At 44.2% G+C, this 15,231-nt stretch overlaps 1 protein-coding gene across 1 annotated transcript; it reads left to right on the top strand.

Annotated features, from left to right (window-relative positions):
• The first annotated feature begins 52 nt into the window (after positions 1-52).
• LOC128506159 (transportin-2) lies at positions 53-14,672 on the top strand. The gene is made up of 25 exons (XM_053476470.1): positions 53-275; positions 2,786-2,885; positions 3,628-3,703; positions 3,794-3,943; positions 4,224-4,330; positions 4,442-4,575; positions 5,054-5,135; positions 5,216-5,338; positions 5,443-5,561; positions 5,687-5,747; positions 5,881-6,052; positions 6,575-6,727; positions 6,903-7,128; positions 7,228-7,399; positions 7,522-7,608; positions 9,329-9,436; positions 9,587-9,745; positions 9,867-9,954; positions 10,068-10,166; positions 10,291-10,386; positions 11,259-11,334; positions 11,435-11,534; positions 11,895-11,969; positions 12,110-12,258; positions 12,356-14,672. The coding sequence occupies exons 2-24, from the start codon at positions 2,787-2,789 to the stop codon at positions 12,215-12,217; spliced, it is 2,670 nt and encodes an 889-aa protein (XP_053332445.1). The 5' UTR covers positions 53-275; position 2,786; the 3' UTR covers positions 12,218-12,258; positions 12,356-14,672.
• Positions 14,673-15,231: the final 559 nt, after the last annotated feature.

Raw genomic sequence — 15,231 nt, 5'->3', positions numbered from 1 at the left:
CGCTGATTGGTTGCGCAGAGATTGGAGGTGGGGGCAGGTACGGAAGCCCAAAGTGGACATGGGTTTGTGCAGACGCACCATACGTACTTAAAAAAAAAAAAAAAAAAGAGGCGCTGGCGATTGAATAACTAAGAATCTGACGAGATTAAGAGATATTTAAGACTGCAGATTTAATACATTTCAGAATTATTTAACTAAATAAAAATTAGATTAATCGCAACGCCAAGAAGCAGACAAAAAGAAGAATCGGCGTGTTGACAAATCCGCGACATCAGGTAAAAACGCCTTTGGCGGCACTTTCAACATGTTAGCTAGCTAGCTAACCTAGCCAACTAGCTTCTGTTCTTCAAGATGGATCTGAAGGCAAATCAATGAATGCAATGTTTCTTCTGTGTCTTTTGTCGTTTATATGTTTTATAGTTATGTCACTAACTTGGCGTCGCATATTGGCTGGTTTTTTGACACATTCTACCCCTTAGCTAACCAGGTTAGCCGATAGCTAAAACAGCGCAAATCGGGGCCCTCCTTCGGGGTTTTATTTCGCACCCGTATTCCCCATAAGCGCCGCCTCCGCCCTGAGGGGAGGAGGAAGACGATTGGACGGAATGAGCGCCAGTCAAGCCGCTCTAGCCAATCCGCTTAGAGGATGCGGATTTCCCGGAATACGGATGGGGAAAACAAAATATCGGCCTTGCCAGATTCAAAGCCGGGAAAACATTTAAGTGAAATATTAGGTCAGTTTAGGCATATATATATATATATATATATATATATATATATATATATATATATATTTTTTTTTTTTTTTTAAAGCATAGTTTTATATAAGATGAGTATTTGTTGCTTTGATTAATGTTGCTAACACTACCCGAGCTAACGTTTAGCGCATCTCAGTAACATTATAACTAACAATATTATTATTAATCACCTTAAGATTTAAAAATTGTGATTAAAATCTGAAACAGTCCCTTAAACACGACATTAATATATTATTTAAAGCGATTTAAGGCTTGATGACACGAATAGAAATGGGTTATTAAACAGAGTGCTAACGGGGGGGCTGACATCTTAACACACACGTTAACGCATAAATACAGTAAAACAAACACACTCGGGTTTTATTAAACATTATATTCAGCCAGTAATTTCAAAACGAAGCAGAAAAAGATGTTTTTCTGTCAGGATTAGAAGAGAAATGTCACCCCCCCCCCCCCTCCTTTACACTGGACTGTACCATGATTTAACCGTTGCTATGTGAGCCTTAGTAACAGTGAGGGACCGTTTTAATCATTGATTTGACTATAAACCACTGTTTTTTTATTTTTTATTAGCATATAGCATGTAATATTTACGTTTTATACCAGGCCCCCGAAATGTATTTTTCTAATTTAACCTAAAAACAGGCATAAAAACAAGGCAACAATCTGATCGGACGTGTCCCAATCCGCATCGTGGTCACTAAGTAGTGCACTGCGTTTCTTAGGGAGCTTCACCGGGTGGATCGGTACGAGGTGGTATCGAAAAGTTTTGAGATTTGCTCATAACAGTGCCGTTCTTCCTCAGACGGCTTAAAACCCGGCACTCGAATTCATTATTGACCGTCCGTCCCCTGGGGACGGGTTCTCGCCACAAATGTTTAAATTCAAATTTTATTTGTCACATACACATAGTTAGTGTGATACGCAGTGAAATGTTAACACTCGGTCGAGCTGCGGACCTGCCTCGCCTATTTTCGGGCATGACCATGATGGGCTCTTTCACTGTTGCTTCGTTTCGGTTTTCGTCACTGGACGTGTCATCGGGAGTTCTTGGCAGACTTCAACACGATGTTCCCTCGGCAGCAACAGACATGCTAGCTTCAAAGCCGGGCTGAATAGATCCAGACGGATTATTAGGTCAGTTTAGCCATCTTTTAAAGAAAGAAAAAAATAAATCAACATAATCCAAGCATCATCATCTTAGGAGTTCAGATTTGTGCTGGAAAATCTAAAACAAGCCCAAACTGTTGTTGCACAACTTGCTGAATAGATTTGAGATAATGGTCGTCCTGATCTTTAGTCGTCCTCTGGTGATGTTCTTCCGCTCTTAATACCTCGAGTGTTCACCTCGAATGACTCGTTGAAGCATCTGCCTTGCCCAGGTGTGTCTTTTGGCACACTGACTTATAAAGGTCTGTGCTTCCTGTGACTTGTGCTGCCATCTGGTGCCGTGTTACAAAACTAGCCTCCAAACCTTTTTTTATACCACCTCGTATCCTCCTGCACTCATCTGATCTTAAATTCTTCCAGTAGGGAGTAGGGAACAGCGAGTCTTTTTAGGACACGACCCTGTTAGGGGATGTACTCTGCACTCTGTTTAACGCCGCAGTTGATCATTAACAGTCCTGACCTTCTCACCCGCTTCCATCGTGTCCCGTCACAAGAACCCGGTTCTGATTTGAGTCATCGCGATATGTTTTATTTAATTTAATTTAATTTTTTTAATTTAAATTTTATTGTTTTATTATTTTATTCACCACACCATTGCACCATTAAGTCTGGAGCATCCGTAGCTGGAGGTGTGTGTGTGATTGTGTGTGTGTGCCTGCAAGATTTATCTGGAGTGTGTGTGTGTGTGGCATCGCCGATCATTTCGAGTAGAGTTCTCTGTGTAGCGCACTCATTCGTCCCTTGTGTGTGTTTTCCGTGTTTCTGTTTTATTTGCGTGCGTGCATGTGCGTCCTCGTCTTTGTGTGTATGTATGTATGTGTGTGTGTGCACGCTGGTGCGTATGTGTGTGAGGGCAGGATGGAGTGGCAGCCGGACGAGCAGAGCCTCCAGCAGGTTCTCCTGCTGCTGAAGGACTCGCAGTCTCCAGACACGGCCACGCAGAGAGCGGTGCAGGAGGTATCCTTTCACACAAGGAAGAACGAAACGGAATAGAAAAAAAATAATAACGAGGAAATGAGTGCATTGTTTTGGGTGTGTTTTGTTTTCTAATATCGTGAGAATCTCTTTCTCTTCTTCTCTCCCTCTTCTCTCTCTCCCTCTTCTCTCTCTCTCTCTCTCTCTCTCATTTCAGATAATTTTATTCACTTGCGTTCATGTTACTTTTGCTATTCGCACTCGGGTATGCTTTTAAATTAAACATTTTTTTTTATGGTTTCCCTGATTTTATTCCTAATTTTTATGGTTTCCCTAATTTTTATTCCTAAATTAGGAATTTTATTCCTAATTTCATAATTTCTAACCCATCATTCGGTCACTTCCCTCCATCAACTACCAACCAGGCAGGGCGAAGGATTTCACATGTTTCCTTTATTATTGACTATTTGATATTCTAGATCCTAATGTAGAAAACCACCTATAAGAGGACCGGAGCTCATTGCTGGGATTTATGTCGCTCGTTGTTGTCTCCAGCAGTGGTCTTTAATTCTCCAGATGTTTATACAGCTGTATATGTGTGCACGCACGCTTAGACCTGCGCTACAATGTTCGGTTGTCATCTTCATTCGCTGAGCTCGAGGGATTTAGCCGAACGCCTGATTACACTCTAGTGCCTGTCAATATTTACAGCCTTTTATTCTTCTGCTCGTTGTTGTTGTTTGTTGTTGTTTGTGTGACGTTTCCTGAGCGAGCGCTGTGACAGAAATTGGAGCAGCTCAATCAGTTCCCTGACTTTAACAATTACCTCATCTTCGTCCTCACAAGTCTCAAGTCTGAAGGTGAGTCCTGGGATCCTTTCTGCTTGCGTGTGATCTTTATTCAACGTATTGATTGCGTGTGTGTGTGTGTGTGTGTGTGTGCGCGCACAGACGAGCCAACTCGCTCCCTCAGCGGTTTGATCCTGAAGAACAACGTGAAGGCTCACTATCAGAGCTTCCCTCCGCCCGTGGCCGACTTCATCAAACAGGAGTGTCTCAACAACATCGGAGACCCCTCGCCCCTCATCCGCGCCACCATCGGTCAGTGTGTGTGAGAGAGAGAGAGGGAGAGAGGGAAAGAGGGATATAACTATAAACAGATAAAAACTCAAAATATGTTGTTTGTAATGCTGTAAACACACACAAATAAACACACACTGTGCTTTGTTCTCTACACGGCTTTAGAGATTTTTATTCATCCAGTTTATAAGTAACAAAGTCCCGATGCTTAATGCCTGCACCTAGATACGGTTGCTAGGGGGAGGGGTTTAATGAATTTTCAATGAGAAGTAAGTGTGTGTGTGTGTGTGTGTGTGTGTAGGTATCCTGATCACCACCATAGCGTCTAAAGGCGAGCTCCAGACGTGGCCTGAGCTTCTGCCTCAGCTGTGTAACCTGCTCAACTCTGAGGACTACAACACCTGCGAGGTAACACTCACACACACACACACATACACACACGCAGATTCTATAGTACAATATGTGTGGTTATACTGTAAGCAGTGTGTGTCTTAATACATTGTGTCTCTGTGTGTGTAGGGTTCGTTCGGTGCGTTACAGAAGATCTGTGAGGACTCGTCCGAGCTGCTGGACAGCGACGCTCTGAATCGTCCTCTTAATATCATGATCCCCAAATTCCTGCAGTTCTTTAAACACTGCAGCCCCAAGATCAGGTCTCACTCTCTCACCGCCTGCCTCACTCTCTTAATCTTACTCTTTGCCTAACTCTCGCTCTTAGTGAGAGTCTCTTTTATTTTCATCACTGTCTCTCGCTCTCTTTCTGACTTTGTCTCTCACTCTGCCTCTTTTTGTCTCACTCCCTGTCTGTCTCACACATGCACACTTTTTTAACTTCTCTATATGTTATTCTCTGCACCTTTCTCTCTCTATCTATTCTGTGTGCGTATAGTCATGAGTCTGTGTGTGTGTGTGTGTGTTAGCTGTAACACAGTGTCTTTGATCGCTGATGTACTTGTTGCTCTCAAAGGATTTTAATCTCTCTCTCAGTCCAGTTCAGAAAAACTTTAACAAAAAAAATACGTTGTTGCCAAAGCAATTATAAAAGATGGATTACTTTATGAATAAATAAAATCAGTCTGAATTCGTAAACATATTAAATATGGAATAACAACCCCCCCCCCCTCCTCCCAGGTCTCATGCCATAGCGTGTGTGAATCAGTTCATCATCGGCCGAGCTCAGGCTCTGATGGAGAACATCGACACGTTCATAGAGGTGAGTCAGCGTCAGGACGTTTATCTCTCGATCTGTATGCACGGGTTTGACCCCTGACCTCTCCCTCTCTCACGTCTCAGTCGCTGTTTGTGCTGGCGGGTGACGAGGACTGCGAGGTGAGGAAGAACGTGTGCCGCGCGCTGGTGATGCTGCTGGAGGTCCGTATCGACCGTCTCATCCCGCACATGCACAGCATCATCCAGGTGAGACACACACACACACACACACACACACAACAATCTTCTGGATAGCTTTTAACACACAGACGACACTCCTTAATCCATTTTTCTCTAACACACACACACAGTACATGCTGCAGCGCACGCAGGACCCCGATGAGAACGTGGCTCTGGAGGCGTGTGAGTTCTGGCTCACTCTGGCTGAGCAGCCCATCTGTAAAGAAGCTCTGTCGGGTCACCTGGTGCAGTGAGTACACTTACTCCTCTTCTCTCTCTCACACACACACACACATTAGGATGTTAGAATTACCCAAACCTCTAGGTGCGCACATAGTGTTCTTATTTTTACTGTGTGTGTGTGTGTGTGTGTAGACTTATTCCTATCCTGGTGAATGGGATGAAGTACTCAGAGATCGACATCATTCTGCTGAAGGTCAGTGAGTGTCTCTCTCTTTTTCTCTCACACACACACACACACACACACACACACACACACGAGACTCCTCTCACTGTCTTTAGCTGCATCTTTTCTGTCTCTTTCATTTTGTTTACTTCTCTCTCTTTAGGGTGATGTGGAGGAGGACGACAACGTCCCAGACAGCGAGCAGGACATAAAGCCGCGTTTCCACAAGTCTCGCACAGTCACTCTGCAACACGAAGGAGGGGAAGGACAGGAGGACGAGGACATCGATGAAGATGAGGATGATGACGACGACACTCTGTCTGACTGGAACCTGCGTGAGTGTAAAGAGAGAAAATGTCTCCTTTACTGTGGCTGAAATACATACAGGCCACGCCTCCTCAATTGGACTGTCAGGCCACGCCTCCTTCGGTTATACTGACAAATCACACCTCCTTCACTTGTGCTAACACAGAGGCCACACACGCCTCACGTTTACTAACACAGAAGCCACGCCTCCTTCACTTGTACTAACACCACGGTCACGCCTCCTTTACATGTATTAACACCACGGTCACGCCTCCTTTACATGTATTAACACCACGGTCACGCCTCCTTTACATGTATTAACACCACGGTCACGCCTCCTTTACATGTATTAACACCACGGTCACGCCTCCTTTACATGTATTAACACCACGGTCACGCCTCCTTCACTTGTACTAACAGCACGGTCACGCCTCCTTCACTTGTACTGACAGAGGCCACGCCTCCTTCACTTTGACTCATGTTGGGAAGACCGTTGTCTTTTAAACATTTAGGGTGTATTTGGGAGTGTAATTGTGTTTGTGTGTGTGTAGGTAAGTGTTCAGCAGCAGCACTGGATGTTCTGGCGAACGTGTTCCGTGACGAGCTGCTGCCTCACCTGCTCCCCCTGCTGAAGGGGCTTCTGTTCCACCCGGACTGGGTCATCAAGGAGTCCGGAATTCTCGTGCTGGGAGCCATTGCTGAGGGTGTGTATCTCTCTCTCATACACATAAATCATAAATACAAAGACAGTAAATGCTGCTTTTGTTTTATTACATCCACCGTATTGGAAATTGCCAACTAAATTTATTTGAGGTTGTGTGTGTGTGTGTTTTTTCCCTCTCTCTCTCTCTCTCTCTCTCTCTTTCTCTCTGTATCTAGGCTGCATGCAGGGCATGGTTCCGTACCTGCCTGAGCTGATCCCTCACCTGATCCAGTGTCTGTGTGATAAGAAGGCTCTGGTTCGCTCCATCGCCTGCTGGACGCTGAGCCGCTACGCCCACTGGGTGGTGAGCCAGCCGCCCGACGCCCACCTCAAACCCCTCATGACTGAGCTGCTCAAGCGCATCCTGGACGGCAACAAGAGAGTACAGGAGGCTGCGTGCAGGTGTGTGTGTATGTCTGAGAATAAAAATAGCAATACAGTCTTTCCCCTGTTTTCATTTATCCTTCTCTCTCTCTCTCTCTCTCTCTGTTGCTGTATTAGTGCGTTCGCGACCCTTGAGGAGGAGGCCTGCACCGAGCTCGTCCCCTACCTCAGCTTCATCTTGGACACACTCGTTTTCGCCTTTGGAAAATACCAGCACAAGAACCTGCTCATCCTGTACGACGCCATCGGGACCCTCGCTGACTCTGTGGGACATCACCTCAACCAACCGGTACACACACACACACACACACACACACACACAGAGCGAATGTACAGAACAGGAAATCGCATCATTGTTATTACATTATTTAGAAATGATTTCTAGCTTTAAACACATTTTTTTCCATCTAGGAGTACATCCAGAAGCTGATGCCTCCTCTGATACAGAAATGGAACGAGCTGAAGGACGAGGATAAAGACCTGTTCCCCCTGCTGGAGGTGAGACACTGAGACACAGGACAGACAAGGAACTGGTAGAGTGGGAGAGTAAAACCTTGAGCCAAGGTGTGTGTGGATCTGATTGTCCGCCTTGACCGCAAGAGAAACAACATATAGAGGAATAGACGCTCGGTCAAATTATAACATATTTGGAATTATGAACCATGGACAAATGACCTGATCCACACTGGAACAGATTAACTTTAAAGGACATGTGGATGAAGTGATAAATTAATACATTGACAGAGGAGTGTTGCATGTTCAGGTAAATAATTGAATAGATAAAAGGTGGATGAATGGAATTTTTAGTTGAGACAGTGATAAATTGGATGGACATTTAGACGTTCAATGTCCAGATGCCTTTCATCCAGAGTGAGACGCAAGAATGGATGGATGGATATACAATTAGATAGAAGTTATAGATAATCAGGCAGATAAATGTATGTCTGACTAAAGTGAGAAATAATGTAATATTTGTAGCACAGATTCTGATAATGATAGTGGTAACGGTAGCAGTGGTTTTGGTCATGAGGGTAAAGGTCGTGATGGTGGTGGTAAAGGTGGTGGTCATAGTGATTGGTGGTGGTAATGGTGATAGTAAAGATGATGGCAGTGGTGGTGGTAATGGTAGAGATGAAGGTGCTGAAGGTGGTTGCGTTGATAATGGTGGTGCTAATGATGGTAAAAATAAAGGTGGTGATGGTGATACTGGTGACAATAGCGATGGAGACGATGGTGATGGAGAAGTTGGTTGGTGATGTCATGGTGGTGATGGAGATGGAAAAGTTGGTTGGCGATGTCATGGTGGTGATGGAGATTGAGAAGTTGGTTGGTGATGGAGATGGAGAAGTTGGTTGGTGATGTCATGGTGGTGATGGAGATGGTGGTTGGTGATGGAGATGGTGGTTGGTGATGGAGATGGTGGTTGGTGATGGAGATGGTGGTTGGTGATGGAGATGGTGGTTGGTGATGGAGATGGTGGTTGGTGATGGAGAAGGTGGTTGGTGATGTCATGGTGGTGATGGAGATTGAGAAGTTGGTTGGTGATGGAGATGGAGAAGTTGGTTGGTGATGTCATGGTGGTGATGGAGATGGTGGTTGGTGATGGAGATGGTGGTTGGTGATGGAGATGGTGGTTGGTGATGGAGATGGTGGTTGGTGATGGAGATGGTGGTTGGTGATGGAGAAGGTGGTTGGTGATGTCATGGTGGAGATGAAGAAGTTGGTTGGTGATGTCATGGTGTTGATGGAGATGTTGGTTGGTGATGTCATGGTGTTGATGGAGATGTTGGTTGGTGATTACATGGTGGAGATGGAGAAGTTGGTTGGAGATGGTGTTGATGGAGATGTTGGTTGGTGATGGAGATGGAGAAGTTGTTCTCAAGCGTTTCAGTTCCGGTCACACTCTTACAAGAAGTTCAGATCGGAGCTCAGTTGTTGTTGTTTTTTTCTCCAGTCCTCGTTTTTTCTCGTCGTCTCGTTCACACCTGGTGTGTTACCCCTCAGTACAACATGGTGTTGCAGTTCCCTCAGAGACCAGGGGGTGGAGTCAGGGAAGGGGAAGCGGCTCAGGGGGTGGTATGGGGGAGGGGGGGTAGGAAAAGTTAATTCTCTAAATATCTTTTATGTCATTTTCAGTTCTGCATTTATGACGGATGGAGGTCATGCAGTCAGGTCCAGGACTAAACACTAATGTGTGTGTGTGTGTGTTTCTCTTTAGTGTTTGTCATCGGTGGCGACGGCGCTGCAGAGCGGCTTCCTGCCTTACTGTGAGCCTGTGTATCAGCGCTGTGTCACATTGGTGCAGAAAACACTCGCTCAGGCTATGGTGAGTGTGTGTACTCTCTCTCTCACACACACACACACACACACACACACACACACACACACAGATCAGGAAACAAGTGACGGATATGAATCAAGAGTCGTTGACTTTCTTGGCATTGCAAAGTTAAGGTGTGTGTGTGTGTGTGCGCAGATGTACAGCCAGCAGCCGGATCAGTACGAGGCTCCTGATAAGGACTTCATGATCGTGGCTCTGGATCTGCTCAGCGGATTGGCCGAGGGTCTCGGGGGTCACGTGGATCAGCTGGTCGCCCGTAGCAACATCATGACCCTCCTCTTTCAGTGCATGCAGGTTTGTGTATGTGTGTGTGTGTGTGTGAGATTGTGAATGCGATAGAGAGAGAATAAATAACTCCACCACAAACATTAACAGTTCATAACAGTAAAACCGAAGTGTGTGTGTGTGTGTGTAGGACACGATGCCGGAGGTGAGGCAGAGTTCATTTGCGTTGCTGGGTGATCTGACCAAAGCCTGCTTTCCTCATGTCAAACCCTGCATTGGTAAGATATCTCACACACACACACACACACACACACACACACTATACACACTCATTATAATTCTTTTTCCTGTGTCTTTACCTCTGTGTGTGTGTGTGTGTGCGTGCTCACAGCTGAGTTCATGCCGATCTTGGGGACGAACCTGAACCCTGAGTTTATCTCCGTGTGTAATAACGCCACCTGGGCCATCGGGGAGATCTGCATGCAGATGGGTGAGTCGAATTTAAACCACCTGCTCATCTTTTGTTTGTCCTCAGGGAGTAGATTAAACATCCTTGTGTGTGTGTGTGTGTGTGTGTGTGTGTGTGTGTGTGTGTGTGTGTGTGTGTTTATTAGGGGTGGAGATGCAACCGTATGTGGCTCTGGTTCTTCCTCACCTGGTGGAGATCATTAATAGACCCAACACACCCAAAACATTGCTGGAGAACACTGGTACTGCTTCTCTACACACACACACACACTCCACTATACTCTCCTACACACTTCTACACCCTCCCAAAAACCTCCAGTTACATTACCCTGTACACTTATACTAGAGCTGGGCGATAAAACGATAACGATATGTATCGCGAAAGACACGCGATCGATATCAATAAAAAAAAAATTGATAAAACGTTCGATAATTTTTATTCTTTGTCGGAAGAAAACAGAGGTCGCGAAGCTAGTTTGGTTGCTGTCATGCGCACTCGCTCCGCGCCCGGCACTAGGACCCTGAAGTAGTACGGTGGTCGCGATATAGTATAAGTAGGAGACAAGATGGCGCTGATGGGAAAGACAAACGAATCGATGCATGTCTATTCTTTTATTTTCTGCGTTGTCAGGCGATATTACAAACTTCGGGTTGGATTCCGTACTTAAATCAAACCAAAAACTACTAAAAGGTTCAGGCTCTATATTTCAGCTCATCTCACATTTCCGTGTTCACGCACATTGGACTGCATTTCCCACAAAGCATTGCCTGCACTGGACTACACTCCCGTAAACCGCTGCCTGTTCGCGCTATTTCCGCGTTTGGATTTACCGTCCACGCTACAAAATAAAAATGTTTAAATTTAATATATTTTTCTCCTGGTCCTTATTTTAAATGGGTCATAAAAATATCAATAATTATCGATATCGGCCGATATGAAACACTGATATCGTAATAAAGTTTTCAGCCATATCGCCCAGCCCTAACTCATACACACCTAAATAACTGTATATTGACTGAAACTCACTTATTAATCACATGATCTCATGAAACTTTCAAGTTACTTTGTAGCGATTCAGCTGTAAGGTTCTGACTCCGCCCCCTTTTTCTTCAGCTATCACCATTGGTCGGCTCGGTTACGTGTGTCCACAGGAAGTGGCGCCGATGCTGCAGCAGTTCATTCGGCCCTGGTGAGGTTCTCACACACACACACACACACACACACACACACACAGCATGTTTACACCAGAACTGTCTTTGAGGGGTCGTGACCTGTGTGTGTGTGTGTAGGTGCACGTCGCTGAGGAACATCCGCGATAACGAGGAGAAAGACTCCGCCTTCAGGGGCATCTGTGTGATGATTGGTGTAAATCCTGGAGGTGTGGTGCAGGTGAGGAGGAAAAAATACAATCTGTCCATCTCTCACACCTTTTCTCTCACTTCTGTCTTCTCCTGACTCACTTGTTTTTTCTCTCTTGTTTTTATCCGTCTTGTCTCTCTCTATCTCATGGTTTGTCTCTCTTTCTCTTCCTTATTGTCTTTTTCTCTCTCTCCATTACTGTCATCCTCTCTTGTTTCTCCCTTTTCTCTCTTTTTTTCCCCCTTACTTTCACCTGTTTTTTCCCTCCTTTTTCTCTTCTATTTACCCACTCTCTTGTCTTTTTTTTTCTCTTTGTCATTTTCCCTTGTCTCTCTTCCCTCTCTCTCTCTTGCTCCTTTTACATCGTTTTGTCTTTCCTGCTCCTTTTAGGATTTTATCTTCTTCTGTGATGCCGTGGCCTCTTGGGTCAGTCCCAAAGACGACCTCAGAGAAATGTTCTACAAGGTTAATGTCTCTTACTCATACTCACACACGCACACCATGTTGTTTTTTACTCTTTACATCCTTAACACTGACATGTTAAGGTAGTTGGCAGATAAACTTTGTGTGTGTGTGTGTGTGTGTGTGTGTGTGTGTGTGTGTAGATCCTGCACGGTTTTAAGGACCAGGTCGGGGAGGAGAACTGGCAGCAGTTCTCGGAGCAGTTCCCTCCCATCCTGAAGGAGCGTCTCTCCGCCTGCTACGGCGTGTAGACCCCGCCCTGCACACGCACAGCACGACCCCGCGCTGTCAGGTGAGGCTCCGCCCACTAACCACTCCTACACATCACACTCTCAAGAGCTGTCTCGCCATGGACGTGTCTTAATAACCTCTCTGTCTCTCTCTGACAGTTGGATCTTTAGGAGGGTTACCGGGGGGAAACTCATCCATCTGTGTATTGCACTGCCCTGATCGTGGGGGAGAGGGACGCGACTGGCCGCTCCGCCTGACGGACAGCCCCCACGACCCTGTGTGTGTCTCCATGAGGGTGGGTGGGAGGGAATATTGGGAGGGGGGAGGGGATCTCCTCTAGTTAACTACAGAATGCACCCAATCGCAGGGGGGGTTAGACCTTAACACAGAACGAATAGGGTAAAAACCAAGCGAGAGAGCGGGAGGGAGGTGGAACGTTTAAACGAGTAAGTAAACAAACAAATAAATAAATAAATAAATAAAGGGAGGCAAACCGATTGTGTTAATAAGACGAGGGGAGGCGCCAGACAGCAAACTGAATTAATATTATTATTATTATTATTTGTTTTTTTTTCCAGGTTATGACAAATCCAATAGGGGGAAAACACACGAGCAGGATGGTTTAATCAAGCTTTCACGCAGACGCTAGCGTTTTAGAGTAAAAAAAAAAAAAATGTTTAAAAAAATAATAATAAATAAGTAAATAGAACAATGCACAATTTCTTTTGGTTTAATTCTGTGTCCCCGTCGTGTTTGGTTTCCCTGACCGATGGATCGTACTCGCCGCTTCTTTCGTCTTCAGCTTTCTGCGTCGCCTCGTTTTTGTGCGTCGAAACGTGTTAATGTTTTGTTTTTTGTTTTTTTTTCTTCTTGAACTTTTCTTCTGAAAGTCCACACAGGCCGTGCACTGACCAGATCTTATTTCTTATTTACTGTTATTGTTGTTAATATTGCGCATTTCTTTTTCCCCCTTCCTGTTCCTGTATGATCACGACGTTCCTCCAGACATCAAGCAGAACATCTGACCACGAAAAAACGTCCACCTAACACTTTATTTAAAAAAAAATAATTTGCTCTCTCAGACGCTTTTTGTTTGTTTTTTTTGCTTCCCCATGATGTCTAGACGACGTGCGACAGAACCGACCCGATTTCATCGAATCTAATCTGCGGGTAATGTTTTTTAACGTCGCTCATTACGGGAACTTTATAGCCCCGCCCCTTTTTTATGTTACCGCTATACGCTTTCGGCATTTGTAAGAATCGTTTACCCTTCCCACGTAACTACTGTGTAGTTTAACACGGTTGCTGGAATCTGTAAATATTGGCGCCCTCCCCACGCCTTTATGCAGTACTACTATCATTTAGGATAACTAACTAACTAACTAACTAATAGACGTGCGAGTATCCATCAGTTTCAGGACCGTGATAGAGGTGATGAATGTTAGGTTGTTTTATTTTTTTTTATTATCATTTCATTTCCATGCTGTTGTCTTGGATTTCACGGTTCGATCCGTGCAACCCTAGAACCTCGTGATCTGGAGGAAACGGGATGGGAAAAATAAATACCACCTGGCCCCTGTGGACTCGCGCCGAGACGTGCTGTGCTGTCGCCGCTGCTCAGTCGCTCGCTGTTCCTCGCGCTCGTCGTTTTCGTTTTGTGAAACACATCGCCGTTTAGACGAAAAAATCCAATTTATGTATCGAATGAAATGATTTGCCGTAATGATCATGACTTGTTTGTGTAGCTGTTTGTGTGTGTGTGCACGCGCGCCTGTCTTTTGGACTTTGGATGGCTGTAAGCGTAAATTTATTTTGTTTTGGTCACCGTGTGTGTGTGTTTGTGTGAGAGAGAGTGTGTGTGTGGCATTAATAATGTTTAATGTTTTAAGGTACGCTATTACACTTGATTCCTGGACCCCTATTGACCTGTAAACTGTGACCTGTGTGTGTGTGTGTGTGTGTGTGTGTGTGTGTGTGTGTGTGTGTGTGTGTGTGTGTGTGTGTTTGGAGTGTATGGGCAGAGTCCGCTTGCTTACAACACTGTGTGTTTGTGTGTGCGCATGTGTGTGTGAGTGTACCCGAGAGAAAGTATTTGTACTGATGACTCTTGATGCCATATTGATATTTGATATGTAGTGAGTTAATCCTCATGCAGCACCACAACCTATCAAATATACTTCTACAAGACGAGTTTTTTTATTATTATTTTTGTTTTGCTGCTACTGCTGTTTTTTTTAATTATTATTTTGTTTTGTAATTTATGAACTTCGTATAAATAATTAAAAATCATATCCTTAAACATATCCATGATAAGAAATAAAGATAAACACATTTTACACCACAATGATCTTGTTATGCACTTTCCTCCCCCCTTTTTTATTTTACACTTTTTTTTGTTATTCCATTTTATTTATTTTTTTGTATTAGAATCTAATGCCGATAAATTTACCGATTAAATAAAGCTGGTGGACTCATTGTTTGTCTCAGTTGTGTCTTGTGAGATGTCTTTTCTGGGACGTTTAATAATAATAATAATAATAAAAATAATAATAAATTAAAAGGGAAATAAGGTGAAAGAAAAGTTGTGTGCAGGTATGTGTGAATGTCTTGCCTTTTAAAAAAAAATACTAAATTTATTTTTTCACTGCTAATAGAAATATCTTCTTTAAATCGTTCCTGTAGTAACATCCAATCTAAAGTGTCCCTACTGTAATTATTATCGCTGTTCCTCAAGCACCAAGAAAAAAACACCACGTGCACATTTCTTTGGTTAGATTAATGTTTCACTTGGCTGTGTTTAGGTTTGGAGATCACCTTGTGCGAACCTGGAACCTGAAGGTGCACTGTTACACTCATCGATCTGTCTGATTTAAAAGTAGAAAACAAGCAGACTTGCACAATACAGCTGTGAAAAAAATATACACTGTCTGTGTATACGGTATAAGATTTAAATAAATTCAAAACCTTTAGCTTTGATTACACACACACACAGTGGTGTCCAGTTTGTTTCTTACCCTGACACGCCCATCACTCT

Source organism: Clarias gariepinus, chromosome 18, assembly GCF_024256425.1.
Source record: "Clarias gariepinus isolate MV-2021 ecotype Netherlands chromosome 18, CGAR_prim_01v2, whole genome shotgun sequence".
Classification (NCBI taxonomy): Eukaryota; Metazoa; Chordata; class Actinopteri; order Siluriformes; family Clariidae; genus Clarias; species Clarias gariepinus.
This window is presented reverse-complemented; position numbering and strand designations above follow the sequence as displayed.